This window comes from Lathyrus oleraceus, chromosome 6 (assembly GCF_024323335.1).
Source record: "Lathyrus oleraceus cultivar Zhongwan6 chromosome 6, CAAS_Psat_ZW6_1.0, whole genome shotgun sequence".
In the NCBI taxonomy this organism is placed as follows: domain Eukaryota; kingdom Viridiplantae; phylum Streptophyta; class Magnoliopsida; order Fabales; family Fabaceae; genus Lathyrus; species Lathyrus oleraceus.
The window spans coordinates 49,857,574-49,871,081 of NC_066584.1; the positions used below are offsets into that span (position 1 = coordinate 49,857,574).

The following is a 13,508-nucleotide window of genomic DNA, read 5'->3' on the forward strand; positions in this document are numbered from 1 at the left end:
CTTTTGGTGTGGGTGACGGCAGAAGTGGTGGTTGGGGGCCATTTCGAGGGTTAAGGTTTTGGGTTGGATAGTGATAAGGTTTATGGGTGGTCGCCGGTGGTGGTTTAGGTGGTGGTATGAATTATTTGTCTTCAAAGAGTTTGGCAAGGGCAAAGGCACGTGATAGAGAAGTGGGGATCTGAGCAATGACGTCTCGTTTGATTTCCGTTTTGAGTCCATTTATGAAACAGTCTAGTGTGGCATCTGGGCTTAGACCTTGGGCCCTGTTAGCTAAAACCGTGAAAGCAGAGTAATAATCTGCTACAGTAGTGGTTTGGGCCAATTTGAACAGTGTCGGTCTGGGTGATTCATACGGTGACGGCCCAAATTCCATCTCCAGGGCACGTGTAAACATATTCCATGACTAAAACGGCTGATTTTGAGAAATCATTTGAAACCAGGGAACAACATCCTTCTCCATATGCACGGCGACAATGGTAATGCGGTGGTTGTCCGGTGTGGCATAATAATCAAAAAATTGTTCCGCCTTAAAAATCCAGTTTAAGACCTCAGATCCATCGAATCTTGGAAAATCAAGCTTGATATTACGCACCTGAAATGGTTGTGTCGTCGGTGTCGGCGTGGAGTTCTTTCCACCAGTGGATGGCGTCGTATGAAGAGAACTCAACTGATTCTCAACCTTTTCCAAGCGAGCATGATCCAAATGGCGTTGTTGCATATACTCATTGTGACGCCGATCTGAATCCTCCATAAATTTTTGTAAGGTTTTGTGCATTTCTGCTATGGTATTCTCCATACTCTTCATGCGAGTGTTTTCAGCCATGGTGGAAGAGAATGAAAGCCCCAGTTGTTATGTTTCAAATAACAGTAAAAGATAAACAAAATAATTTGGGCTAAATTGTACTATATTCTCAAACAAGTATCTAGTACAATTTTTATCTTCTGGAATTTTAGAATTAGCAAATGGAAAGGAAGATACAAGAAAATCTAACAACCATGGAAAGCTGCTAAATTCAGAGAGAGAAAAGACTAGATTTTCATCCACTAAATTCCACACCCTATCATTCCCAATCCTGCCTCTATTTAACAGTCTGTGCTGTATTTTCTGTTAGGAATTCTCTCTCTTGTGCCACGTCGTGGTTCCTGATAATTTGGATCATGTGACAATTGTCCTTTTTCCACATGTGCATTAGTGATAGGAATATTCCTCTGGCCTTCTATCATAACATTACCCCCTCCATTAAAATTAACCTTGTCCTCAAGGTTAAAGTTGGGAAAATTGCCTTGCAGCTCTTCTTGATTTTCCCATGTTGCTTCAGTGTGAGGTAAGCCTGCCCATTTAACCAAGACTTGGGACAGTTTGCGCCCTTTTTGCAGCAATACTCTGGTGTCCATGATCTCCTCCGGAACCAACAAGGGTCCAGTCTCCGAAGTCAGCAGTGGAAGTGGAAAATATTGAGTGTGATGCTCTCCTTTGCACAGTTTCAAGTTAACCACATGGAAGACAGGATGTATTTTGGCTGAGGGTGGCAGCAACACCTTATAAGCAACAATACCTATTTTCTCAATGATAGGAAAAGGCCCAAAATAACGCATACCAAGCTTCTGATTACGATGTAAGGCGACAGAGTGTTGCCTATATGGTTGTAACTTGATCAATACCATATCACCCAATTGATACTCCACAAACTTGCGTTTGGCGTCGGAATACTTCTTCATGACTTGCTGAACACGGTGTAAATTTGCTTTGAGGAGTTGAAGGGTGAGGTCCCTTTCAACAAGCAATGTTTGTAATGGTATAGGTGCTGATTCTGCAGTATCATACTTGACTAAGTTATGAGGGTCTCTGCCATAAACCGCTTTGAATGGTGTCATGCCGATGCTGCACTGAAACGAAGAATTATACCAAAATTCGGCCCAGTCAAGCAACTTGGACCATTTCTGAGGTTCCTGCCCTGTGAAACGCCACAAATACAGCTCCATACATTTGTTAACTGCCTCTGTCTGACCATCGGACTGAGGATGGTAAGCTGTGCTCATAGCCAAGGTTGTGCCACTCAATTTGAATAGTTGCTGCCAAAATGCACTCATAAATACTTTATCTCTGTCCGATACCAAGCTACGAGGAAATCCATGTAATTTCACCACATTATGTAGGAAGGATTCAGCGACTTTGACACTAGTAAAGTCAGCTTTCAGAGGAGCGAAATGACTGTATTTGGATAACCTGTCCACGACAACCATAATGACAGTAAACCCATTCGAATGGGGAAGACCAATGATAAAGTCCATGGATAAATCCTCCCACACTTGAGCCGGTATGGGTAGTGGCTGCAGTAGTCTGGCAGGAGCGGAAGTAGACGACTTTGCTTGTTGACACACCAAACATTGTGAGACAAATCGTCGAATATCTTTAGTCATAGAAGGCCAAGTGAATTGAGAAGTGATTCTAGCTTTGGTGCGTGCTATACCGGCATGTCCTCCCAACATAGACGAGTGGAATTCCTCTAAGATAGCTTGAATCAAGTGTGGTCTAGGGGGAACCATGACACGATTTTTCCAAAATAAGATGCCTTGCTGCACATGGAAGAAAGGCTCTGTACAGGTGCCCTGCATACATTGTTGTTTGATGGTTGAAAAGTGAGGATCTTCATTCACAGCCACTGTAATTAATGGTAGCAGGGGGTTGATTGGTCCGGATAAGGCAAAAAATGATCGAGATAACGCATCAGCTGCAATGTTATCCTTGCCGGGTTTATACTCAATGGAAAAATCGAAACCCAAGAATTTGTGCAGCCACTTTTGTTGCTCAGGAGTCTGGATGGTCTGATCAGTTAAGGCTTTCAAACTTTTCTGATCAGTGCGAATGATGAAGTGATTACCCAACAAATAATGACGAAACTTCGCCATTGCTTCAGTAACAGCATAAAGTTCTCTAACATAAGCTGATTTCTTCTGCATCAAAGGATTAAGCTTCTTGGAGAAATAAGCTATAGGGTGTTTGTCTTGACTGAGGACTGCACCAATACCGGTACCCGAGGCATCTATTTCAAGAATGAAGGGTTTGGTGAAGTCTGGTAGTGCTAACACAGGCGCAACCGTAATGGCATGTTTCAAGGCTTGAAATGCATCTGTGGCCTGAGAAGTCCATTGGAAGGCATCTTTCTTTAAGAGTTCAGTCAATGGGGCATCAATGGTGGCATAATGGCGGACAAACCTTCTGTAATAACCGGACAGACCCAAAAAACCATGCAATTGTTTCAGATTTGTGGGAGAGAGCCAATCAAGGACTGCTTGAATCTTAGATTTGTCCATTTGAACACCTTTGTTAGAGATGGTGTGGCCCAAATAGTCAACCTCAGTGAAGCCAAAGCAGCATTTTGACATTTTAGCAAAGAGGGAATGGGATCTCATGAGTTGCAGCACTTCCTCCAAGTGACTCAAGTGTGCAGACCATGAAGGGCTGTAGATTAGTATATCGTCAAAGAAGACCAAAAATGATTTTCTTAACTGAGCTTGAAAGACGTGGTTCATTAAGCTCTGAAATGTGGCAGGTGCATTGGACAGGCCGAAAGGCATCACAAGCCACTCGTAAAGGCCTTGATGAGTCCTAAAAGCAGTTTTGAATCTATCCTCAGGCTTGACTAAAATTTGGTGATACCCTGACCTTAAATCCAGCTTGGAAAAGTATTGTGCCCCATATAATTCATCTAACAGCTCATCTACTGTAGGGATAGGAAAACTATCTTTCACAGTAATAGTGTTTAAAGCCCTATAATCAGTACAAAATCTCCAAGATCCATCCTTCTTTTTAACTAAGAGGACAGGAGAGGAAAAAGGGCTATTGCTAGGTTGGATGATGCCTTGGGTCAACATATCCAAAACCATGGATTCAATTTGAGACTTTTGACTATGAGGGTATCTATAGGGCCTTACCTTGACCAGATTGCTGCCTTGAACCAATGGAATAGCATGATCATGAAATCGGGCAGGTGGTAGACCTTGAGGCTCAGCAAAAACATCATGGAAACTATGCAGAATAGCAGTCAAGTCAGGGTGTAACCCTGTTGGATCAAAACCGGTGGCAGGATGTATTTCTTGGAACTGCAGAGTAAATGAAGCTTCAATTGCCTTCGTATTGTGAAGTCTCTTGATGTGGTGGAACTGAGCAGGGATTGGACCTTTGTGTTTCTCACCAAATAGAGTCACAAAAGTGTCTTTGACATAAAATTTGATAGACAAAGCATTATAGTCCGCTATGTGAGGACCGAGGGTCTTTAACCAAGGGGCGCCTAGAACCAAATCCGCTCATGTGATAGGTAAGAGATACACTGGGATATGCATGATATGTCCTTGAATATTGACAGGAAGCTCAGTTATGAATCCCAAAGTAGTCAGAGAATTGTCATTGCCCACCATGACTTTGAATTGTTCAGTGGATTGAATGGGTAGTTTGAGACAATGAGCAATGCGGGGCTGAATAAAGTTGTCAGAGTTGCCACTGTCCAATAACACACTGATACTAATGCCCTGCACGTGGCCCTGAAATTGTAAGGTACCAGCACCGTGAGAACCATTTAACGCGTTCATGGATAAGTGATGCTCAGACTCGTCAACAGAGCTGGGAGGTGGGGTGGGTGAATCAAAAGGTTCGGATGGCTGAGGGGGTTCGTCATCATCATCAATCTAAAGTAGCAAATAATGGCGATTGGGGCATTTATGTGTGATAGAGAACTTGTCGTCACAGTAATAGCATAAACCTTTTTCGCGGCGCAATTGCATTTCGGTGCGTGTGATGTTACGAACTGGGTTGGATTTTGGTGGGTTGGTGGTGGCTTTTGGTGTGGGTGACGGCAGAAGTGGTGGTTGGGGGCCATTTCGAGGGTTAAGGTTTTGGGTTGGATAGTGATAAGGTTTATGGGTGGTCGCCGGTTGAATAGTGATAAGGTCTATGCCTCATAATCAACCCTACTAATTAAGGAAAGATTTATATAATAATATCCTAAATAATATCATAATTGATTCTAATAAAAATAATATAATAATATCTGAACAATCTTAAAGGTAAGAATGAATGTATTTCCTACTGTTTTATTTCTGATTAACAAAAGGTAATTATGTTGTATTTATTGTGTATTGCAATTGTATTAATGTATTTTACTTATGTTGTGTGTATGTTTTATCGTATGGTTTATTACCTGCTATGGATGCACTTCTACCTGGTCTTGAGCAAAGGTTTTGTGTGCAAAAATTGTATAATAAATTTAGGAAGAAGTATCTTGAAAAGGTGTTGAAAAAAATCATTTGGAAGGTAGCAAAATCAATTTACTCCCGGGCATGGGAAAGAGAAATGAAGGGAATGAGAGTGGTCAATGAAGACGCTTATAAACATATGATGAAGACTCAACCTAGGTTTTGGAGTAAATTACACTTTATGACAAATATTAAATGTGACTCTCTTCTTAACAATATGTCAGAAGCATTTAATAGTGTGATTCTTGAAATAAATGTTAAGCCATTGGTGATAATGTTAGAATAAATTAAAACCTACATAATGGAAAGGTGGGAAAGTAATAAGATGATATTTCCATACTTTAGTGATGGGGATGTTTTTCCCAACATTAAAAGGAAGTCAACCAACTTAGGCTACTCCCACAATTTAGGACAGTCAAGTGTGTCAGCCATCTCAACCATGTCAAGGAAGTCATGAAAGGGAAAATAAGCCAATTGCTAGATAGCAGTAACATCTGGTGTATACCTCAGGTCCTACTACCAAATTAAGTGTTTCAAATATTATTAATGGGCCAACTATTAGGAGGACTACTCCAAACAAATAGGACTAAAAAAAGAAGACCATTTAGTTTAGTTATGTATGTATATTAGTGTACTATTCTATGTTTTTTGGATCATTTTCCATGTAACCGGTAGAATGAATGTTTAATTCCAGTAGAACACAAAATTTTCATTTCAATGAATGTTTACGGATGCAAATTCTGTTTGCAAATACAAATTTTGTTTGAATGTTTACAAAAACCAACTCCGTTGCAAATACAAATTTTGTTTGGATCAAATTATGTTCGCAAATACAAATTCTATTTGAACCAAACTCTGTTGAATACTTTAAGTGGACTGCTTTATGAGAAAAAATTATGATGCAAAGAGGGATGATCTAAGTGGACTGGTTTAAATGGATTGGTTTATGTGCAAATATTATCTTTACATAGTATCAACATTGCATTCAACTGGTTTTACATAGTATCAACATTGCATTCAACTGGTTTACCAACTTTTATTATTCAATTTTTATTATTTCAATATTTTTTTAATCATGTATTTATCTCCTTATTTGTACTAAAGGTACCAAATAGGGTCAATCCTAAGCTGAAAGACTTAAATACTCACTTACCTCCTCCCATGCAACTGTAAATAATAAAAATAATAATAACATTCTTTAATCCATTTTTATTTTATTAATTTGATTTTTATAAATTTGTATGTTTGTTGTGTTATTTGTATAGGTTATTCATATATTTAGTTTTAAAATTAATCAATTCTAAAAAGTCAATAAAAAAGATCCCGTTGTCCGCTATCCTATTTTTGGGCTCGGTCACTCCGTTCTTCTAATGGTTTCATCACTATCCTTGTTTTACTAATACTATACTCATGTGTCTGGTAAGCAAAAGCATAAATCAGAGAACAAAGTGCTTTTTGCTTCACACAATACGAAAATATCGAATCTTTAGTTGCACAATTCAGGTAGATCTTAGGAGGTGGTTAATCAGAACGTCTATAACAAACTACTAGTCTTATCCGCTAGAGTAGGCTTTACAATACAACCTACCCGGGTAACCTAGAATATGCCGATTAAGGCGACATTTTACCATATTACCTTCCTCCCTTTATCTTTATCTGGGTCTTATACTCCTAATGATTAATTTGATATTTACTATACTCATTACATTGGATTCCTACTAGAATCGATATTATCGGTATTTACCAAAGTCAAAGCGACGTTACACTTTCGAGGATTTACTACCAATAAATTATAATACAATCCTAAGGCTTTTGCACTTATCCAATTATTTTCAGTTGATCAACCAATCAAACAACACATATATTAATGTGATTCCTTATTAACTTTATCCCACTTAATTGATTTGAGGAGAACTTATGTTATATCATTTTCTTACCAATGAAACATAAACCACTCACATTCTTACGCAATAACATAATGCTGTAGTTCCAATTTTCCAAGGAACATAACACATTGATCATTCACATAGTCCCAGTTTCAGTTTTCCTTAAGAACATAATATAATTTAATAGTACATGAAAACATACTATTATAGCCCCAAAAACAAAGGAATATATCATACAATGGGGAAGTGGACAATTCCAATCAAGAAGTTACATTTTCCCCTTACAACTATGGCCCATGGAAGTGAGGATGATAGTCGGGTCGTCATGAGGCTGACAGCTGTCAACTAACTCGTCCACTTACATGACATCCATCATTGCGGCCTAGGGAAATACGAACAATCCGTCACGGGGATGACGACCGTCATGGAGGTCCGAAGGCATGACAAGATGGCCGTCATGGAGTGTGACAACCCTCATCGGTCTAGGGAGGGCTTGAAAAACCCTAAAATTCCCAGTAAAACAACATTTTCCAAGCAGAATTTTACACTAAACATAAACACATTCAAGTATACTTCGTTTGCTAACATAGAGGCGCATCAAAACAAGTCATGTTTCATGCTTTCAATACAACAACACAACAATTCAATAATTTATCTAGAAATTATCAAGATCAAACAATCAATTTCATGGCATAAAACCAAGCAAGGTAACTAAATCAACTTAGTCTACCCTACCCCCATCATGCATTGATCCTAAATGTTATAAAACTCAATTCAAGCCCAATAGAACCCTATCTTTTTTGAAAGTGTGGTCACGTTATCGTATGGTATAATTTATTTGTTTTGATGTTTTTAATAATTTGAGTGTAATGGTTTTAGTATGATTGCATATTTGTAATTTGTTCATCATTTAATATCCACATGTTTGTATTTTATTCGTATTTGAGTTCTATTATAATCGCTTCAGCTATTTAACAAATGTACCATTAAGACCCCTAAGTATTCAATATATTTAGAGAGTTTGATTCCTTGATAATGTTTCTTTTTTAGCCAACAAAATGTTCTTTTGTCGTTTCATCAAACTTGACTTGAACCACAAGTTAGAGCTCTTAAAATCAAGATGTTGAGTGTTTGATTTGAATCATGTTATATATGAGTCGAATCATAAACTTATGAAAAATTGAGATTTGCTTATGGACTACTTGATTCAAATCATAAAACAAACTTGATTTGAACCACACACTCTTGTGACTCGAATCATGTGTTATCCATGAGTTAAATCATGTGTCATCCATGAGTCGAATCACGTGTCTTGATAACGTCATATCTGCTTTTATTTATTTGAATCATAATCTCCTCTTAACTTGAATCATGACTTTACAATATTCAATTTTTTCATCTTAGATTTAAATAAGTTGTTTCTTTGGTAAAAATATGTAAGTGAAACATGTGGGTAGAAAATCCTCAAAGACAAAATACAATTTGTCTTCTCTTCTTTAGTGTATCTATACCCATCACCACTAACTCTTTTTCTTCTTCTCAAGAACAACTTCTTGAGTGTAATCCATGTCAAATTCACTTCTTTTTGTTGCACCTTATTTTTGTGCAATTTTGTAGTTGTTGCTTGCACATTAGAGAGAGTGAGTTGATTAATCTTGTGTGTTCATCATGATTAATCAAACTCATGATAGCAATTAAGAACCAAGACCCGTTTATTCAGAAATTTAAGAGAACCTTGTGTGCGTGTGTGTTCTTCATCACATTCATCTAATCCCTTGACTAACACCTTGTACTTTTAGATTGTATGTGAGATATTCTGTCATAGTTTGTCATCTTTCATTTCTAAAGATTGAGTGTTGAAGGAGATTAGTGGTACATTGGTGTATCTAATGCTTTTGTGTGAAGTTTGATGTTTGTAAGGGGTGCAATTATCATTTCTTGAATGCAGTTTAGTCTTTTTTGTTATCGATCAAGAAGAGAGTTTTCAATATACTCCAAGGAAGACTTTGACAAGACCAAGTATCAACAGTCCGTAAGACGGAATTTGAAGTTGCCTTTCTTCGGTGGCGTTGGAGAAAGATTGCTCCGAGACAAAATTGGGAGTTTTCCAATAAATACTTAGTTAATGTCAATCACTCAAACAAGAAATCGGTAGGATCAAGTGGATTGCCACACACGAATACTTGGAGCAGGTTATTTTGGATATCAAAGTTATTGGATCAAGATCTTTTAGAAAATTTATTTTTATTAGCAATTTGAGTGTCTCAATCAACCGAGAGAATTATCGTGTGATAGTTTGTTCTAACCAAAATATTTGTATTAAACTTATCAAAATAGTGAAAGATCGCGGTTATTTTTCAACGTTTAATTAACACCATTAAAAAGTGGAGTAGGCAAAACGAAACCGAATACCGAACACTATATATCTTTGTGTATCTTTTTCCCTTAACTCCTTTATTTTACCAACATCCATTAACCTACACCCAGTTGCTTTTTTTACTTGCCTAAATATTGGATCAATACTGATATCTCTCCTACCAAACCAGTCACCACATATATCCTCTTAACATAGCAATTAGAGCAACAAAATTAGGATCTTTCTTCAAAAAAATTGCAATATATCACAAATTCACAATAAAGGTAAAGTCTAAACTAAATATAAATGAATATATCTAAACTTGCTTTCAATTCTCCACTGTAACTTTAACAGATTGTGAGATTTAGTTACACAGTGGTCTATACTAATGCTATACTGTTGGAAGCTAATCCAACCATTTCTGAAGTAATACAGGTAAGGCTCTCCACCACAAAATAGTTTTAAGGTAAGGGCTTACCTATGCACCAAACATTGTTTGATGCTTAAGAATCTTAGCATAAGTTTTAATAAAGGAAGAATAGAGTTATCTTACAAATCTATCAAGTTACAAGTTGGAGCAAGTGTGCTCCATCTGATGTAGTCTCCTCCTGTAAGGAGTTATTTGCTGTTATCCTTGCTTTGATAACGGTGCGCTAGTACCAGTAGTTGTGGAGATGTTAGCAGCCAACGAATTCAGCGAAGGTGCATCCTCAGATTTCTTGTTGAGGTTATATGGTGTTGCACTCGTCACCCTGCGTGGATAAAAACACCTAAGAATCTTAACTATCTTTCACCTGATTTTCATGATACTAGATATATAAAATTATTGTGCAAAGGGTATTGACAAGCAGTATTGACAATAAAAGTTAAAAACCATGAAAACGAATCTTACAATATGCGTTGGCCTAACCAAACCTTATAAAAATTGCTTGTAATGTGAGAGTCTTCAGATCATATCATATATGATGTGGAACATAACACGCCTCCTTACACCTAAGACTGTACATCAAGGGCATGCCTTGAGCGGCCTATAACGAGTGACACAAGGGATTTTGAATGGCCTTTGAGACTTAAGGAGTGACACAAGGGATTTTGAATGGCCTTTGAGACTATCTTACTATTTGTGTTGATAGCTCAACCATACAAAATCTACTTGTAAGGTGAGGGATCCCTCCCCCTTATGAAGAATTTTTTAGGCCCTATCATATCTGATGTAAGACTCTTAACAATTAAAAGTAACAATGAGAAATAGAAATCATATATTAGAACTAACCTTTCCTTGCGCTTTTCCAAAAATCGAGCCAATGATGCTTTGCGAGCCTGTGGTATAGCTGCATAAAATATTATATGTCAATTCCATTAAAATCATGAAATACAAACACTAGCGATGATGAACCATACTACAGACATCCCAAAAAACAAAAGAACATGAAGTAACATCAGGTGGCAAGAAACTACATTGTTACATACCTGATGGAAACATGGTGGTTGCATTGACTACTTTTGGAGTCTCCACTTTGCTAGCAGAAGTGGTAGGAGTAGGGCCTCTAGATGTTTTAGCAGTCAGAAATTCATCACTGCAAACTGAGCCACTCCCTGACTGTGGACCAGTATGGGAAGAAACAGATAAAGGACTTGAAATAGCAGAGAAGGGCGGTATATTTACAGGTGGACTCATAGGCACGCCGTCATCATCTGATACGAACTTTGAGCTAGGTGCCTGAACTTCAGGTTGAGCCGTGTTTGACGCTGCTGATAAGCCATTTCCAGCCAACAGCATGATCGCTTGTACCTGACAAAAATTGGTCAAACTTAAGCTCAACTTTTGTTAAAATAAAACAAGGTCCTGTTTGGATAAACAATTTAATTTATGTTAAGTTTGTTAGAGGGCCTATAAGTTGTTTTCATAAACTATCCAAAAGAATTTAGCATAACTTGTTTCAATAAACTCTCTAAACAGTCTCAGAAGTACTTACGCCAATAGACAGACACAAATAAGTCAATCCAAACAGAAAAGGAAAATATATATGAGAAAAATACCTGCTCGGGAGTGATATCTTTGAAGATGTTCACAGTACCGGCATAGAACATGGTAAGTTGAGGAGCAGGTGCAGATGGTTTTACACTGTAGAAGAATCATATACAAATTAGAGACAAACAAGTTAGTTGCATTCAAACCACTTCTCCTAAAAAAACAGTTCAAGCATTGAACTAAAATTACCATTGTTCAACCAAACCAGCAACAGCGCCAACCCTTGGAAGAACCGAATGAGGTGTAGTTAATGGTGATCCCACAAGTAGTGGTTGCTTCACATTAGCACCGTTCATATTCTGACCAACAGTTGCAAAATGATTCTTAACGAATGGATGTCCTGCGGGAACTGAAATTGCTTGATTGGAAACTGAAAACATCTTCACGTCATGAGCACGATTCACATCATGTTGCACAGGATACGGATTCACAGAAAAATGAATGCCACCTTGTCCGTCATGTTTGAAAGATTTCTAAATAGTAAGTAAGAACAAGCAAACATGATATGTTGCAAAAATCAACTTCATATGAACCACGTCTCAAAAAGACTAGTATAAAAATAACATCATAAGAAGGTTAAGCTGAAAATTAAAATACCAATCTAAATTCTAAACACACTAGAGTCATACAATCCGTAACATGTAAATTAGTTTTAATCACTTAACCTAAATGAATTCCAAATTTTAATAAACTGAATGCTGTCGTAACCTCACAATTTTGAACAAATAAACAGAAACCTATGAAGCACAGACACCGGAAACACGACACTGACACTGACACATCGACGTCGGTTTCGGACAAGCATCGGTGTCGGTTTCGGACACAGACACACAATTTTTCAGCGTCGTCGGTGTTTCATAAACAGAAAAAAACTGAGAGAAAGGGTATCATCAAACCTCTACAAAACCAGAAGATGTCATTTTCGCCTTATCTTCTTCAGAACCATTAAAAGGCATCAAATATGGATGAACAGAGACTTTGTTGAAATAGGGCCATTTTACTGCTGAAACTTTTGTAAATCCTGCACGTAACCACAAAAGGAACCATCACCATCAACATAAGCTACAACAACTTCATACTCATATCACACTAACCAAAATAATATTCATGCATCATAGTACTACACCCTCTAAGAATCAATTTGATACACTATTACATCTTTCTATATATGGAAGAAAAAACTTAAATTCAAGAATGAATTTTCAATTTCATATGTTAAATTTCACCTTCATGATATCTAAAGTTCAAAATTTCAAACCTAAATCAACTAATAACTTCAAAATGATTAATTATACAAAATCACAACAAAAATTTCATGCACAAACCCCAAAAAGAAGTTAAGAATATCTACATAAGTGATAACCAAACAAATTTAGCAACGTGTTCAATTATTAACTACTTTGACCTAAAACTGACCAAAATTGAAGCTGAAAAACATTAAAAAAAATATTTTAAAAAATTAGCATAGTTCATGATGACGTGAAAATAGTTGAATGAACCTGAGTTTTTAGAAGCTTCATTGTTAATCTCTTGGTTTGAGCATAAACTCAAGAAATCTCTTTCCATTTTTTGAAGAGAAAAAAAAATGAAGAAACCAATGAAAAGCCAGTTTCAATTCTAACTCAAATGTCCCTTTCTCTTGCCAAATACAATAACAAAAGCAACCTCTCTTCCAAACACAACACAACAACACCACAAATAATAATGATATTAATAATAATAATAATAATAATAATATAATAATAATATTATTATTATTATTATTATTATTATTATTATTATTATTATCACAATTTTTTTCATAAAAACAAAGTGGTATGTTTTTATTATTTTTAGTGTTTTTTATTATTTTTAATTTAATTAATTTCTTGGAATAGTATTTGTGAATTTAATTGATATTTGTCTAAATATATATTTTTTCAACAGGGACCAATTGAAACGGGTGAATCATTAAAAATATTTAATTTTAATTATAGTGACT

The 13,508-nt window shown here is 36.7% G+C and overlaps 1 protein-coding gene across 1 annotated transcript; it reads right to left on the minus strand.

The window, feature by feature from the left end:
- Positions 1-9,787: 9,787 nt before the first annotated feature.
- Positions 9,788-13,215, minus strand: LOC127091759 (protein TIFY 6B). The gene is made up of 7 exons (XM_051030455.1): positions 13,027-13,215; positions 12,424-12,548; positions 11,717-12,000; positions 11,536-11,620; positions 10,966-11,287; positions 10,769-10,826; positions 9,788-10,247 (listed from the first exon to the last, which is right to left on the minus strand). Exons 1-7 carry the CDS (start codon positions 13,091-13,093, stop codon positions 10,124-10,126), a joined length of 1,065 nt encoding a protein of 354 aa, XP_050886412.1. The 5' UTR covers positions 13,094-13,215; the 3' UTR covers positions 9,788-10,123.
- Between the last annotated feature and the right edge of the window lie 293 nt (positions 13,216-13,508).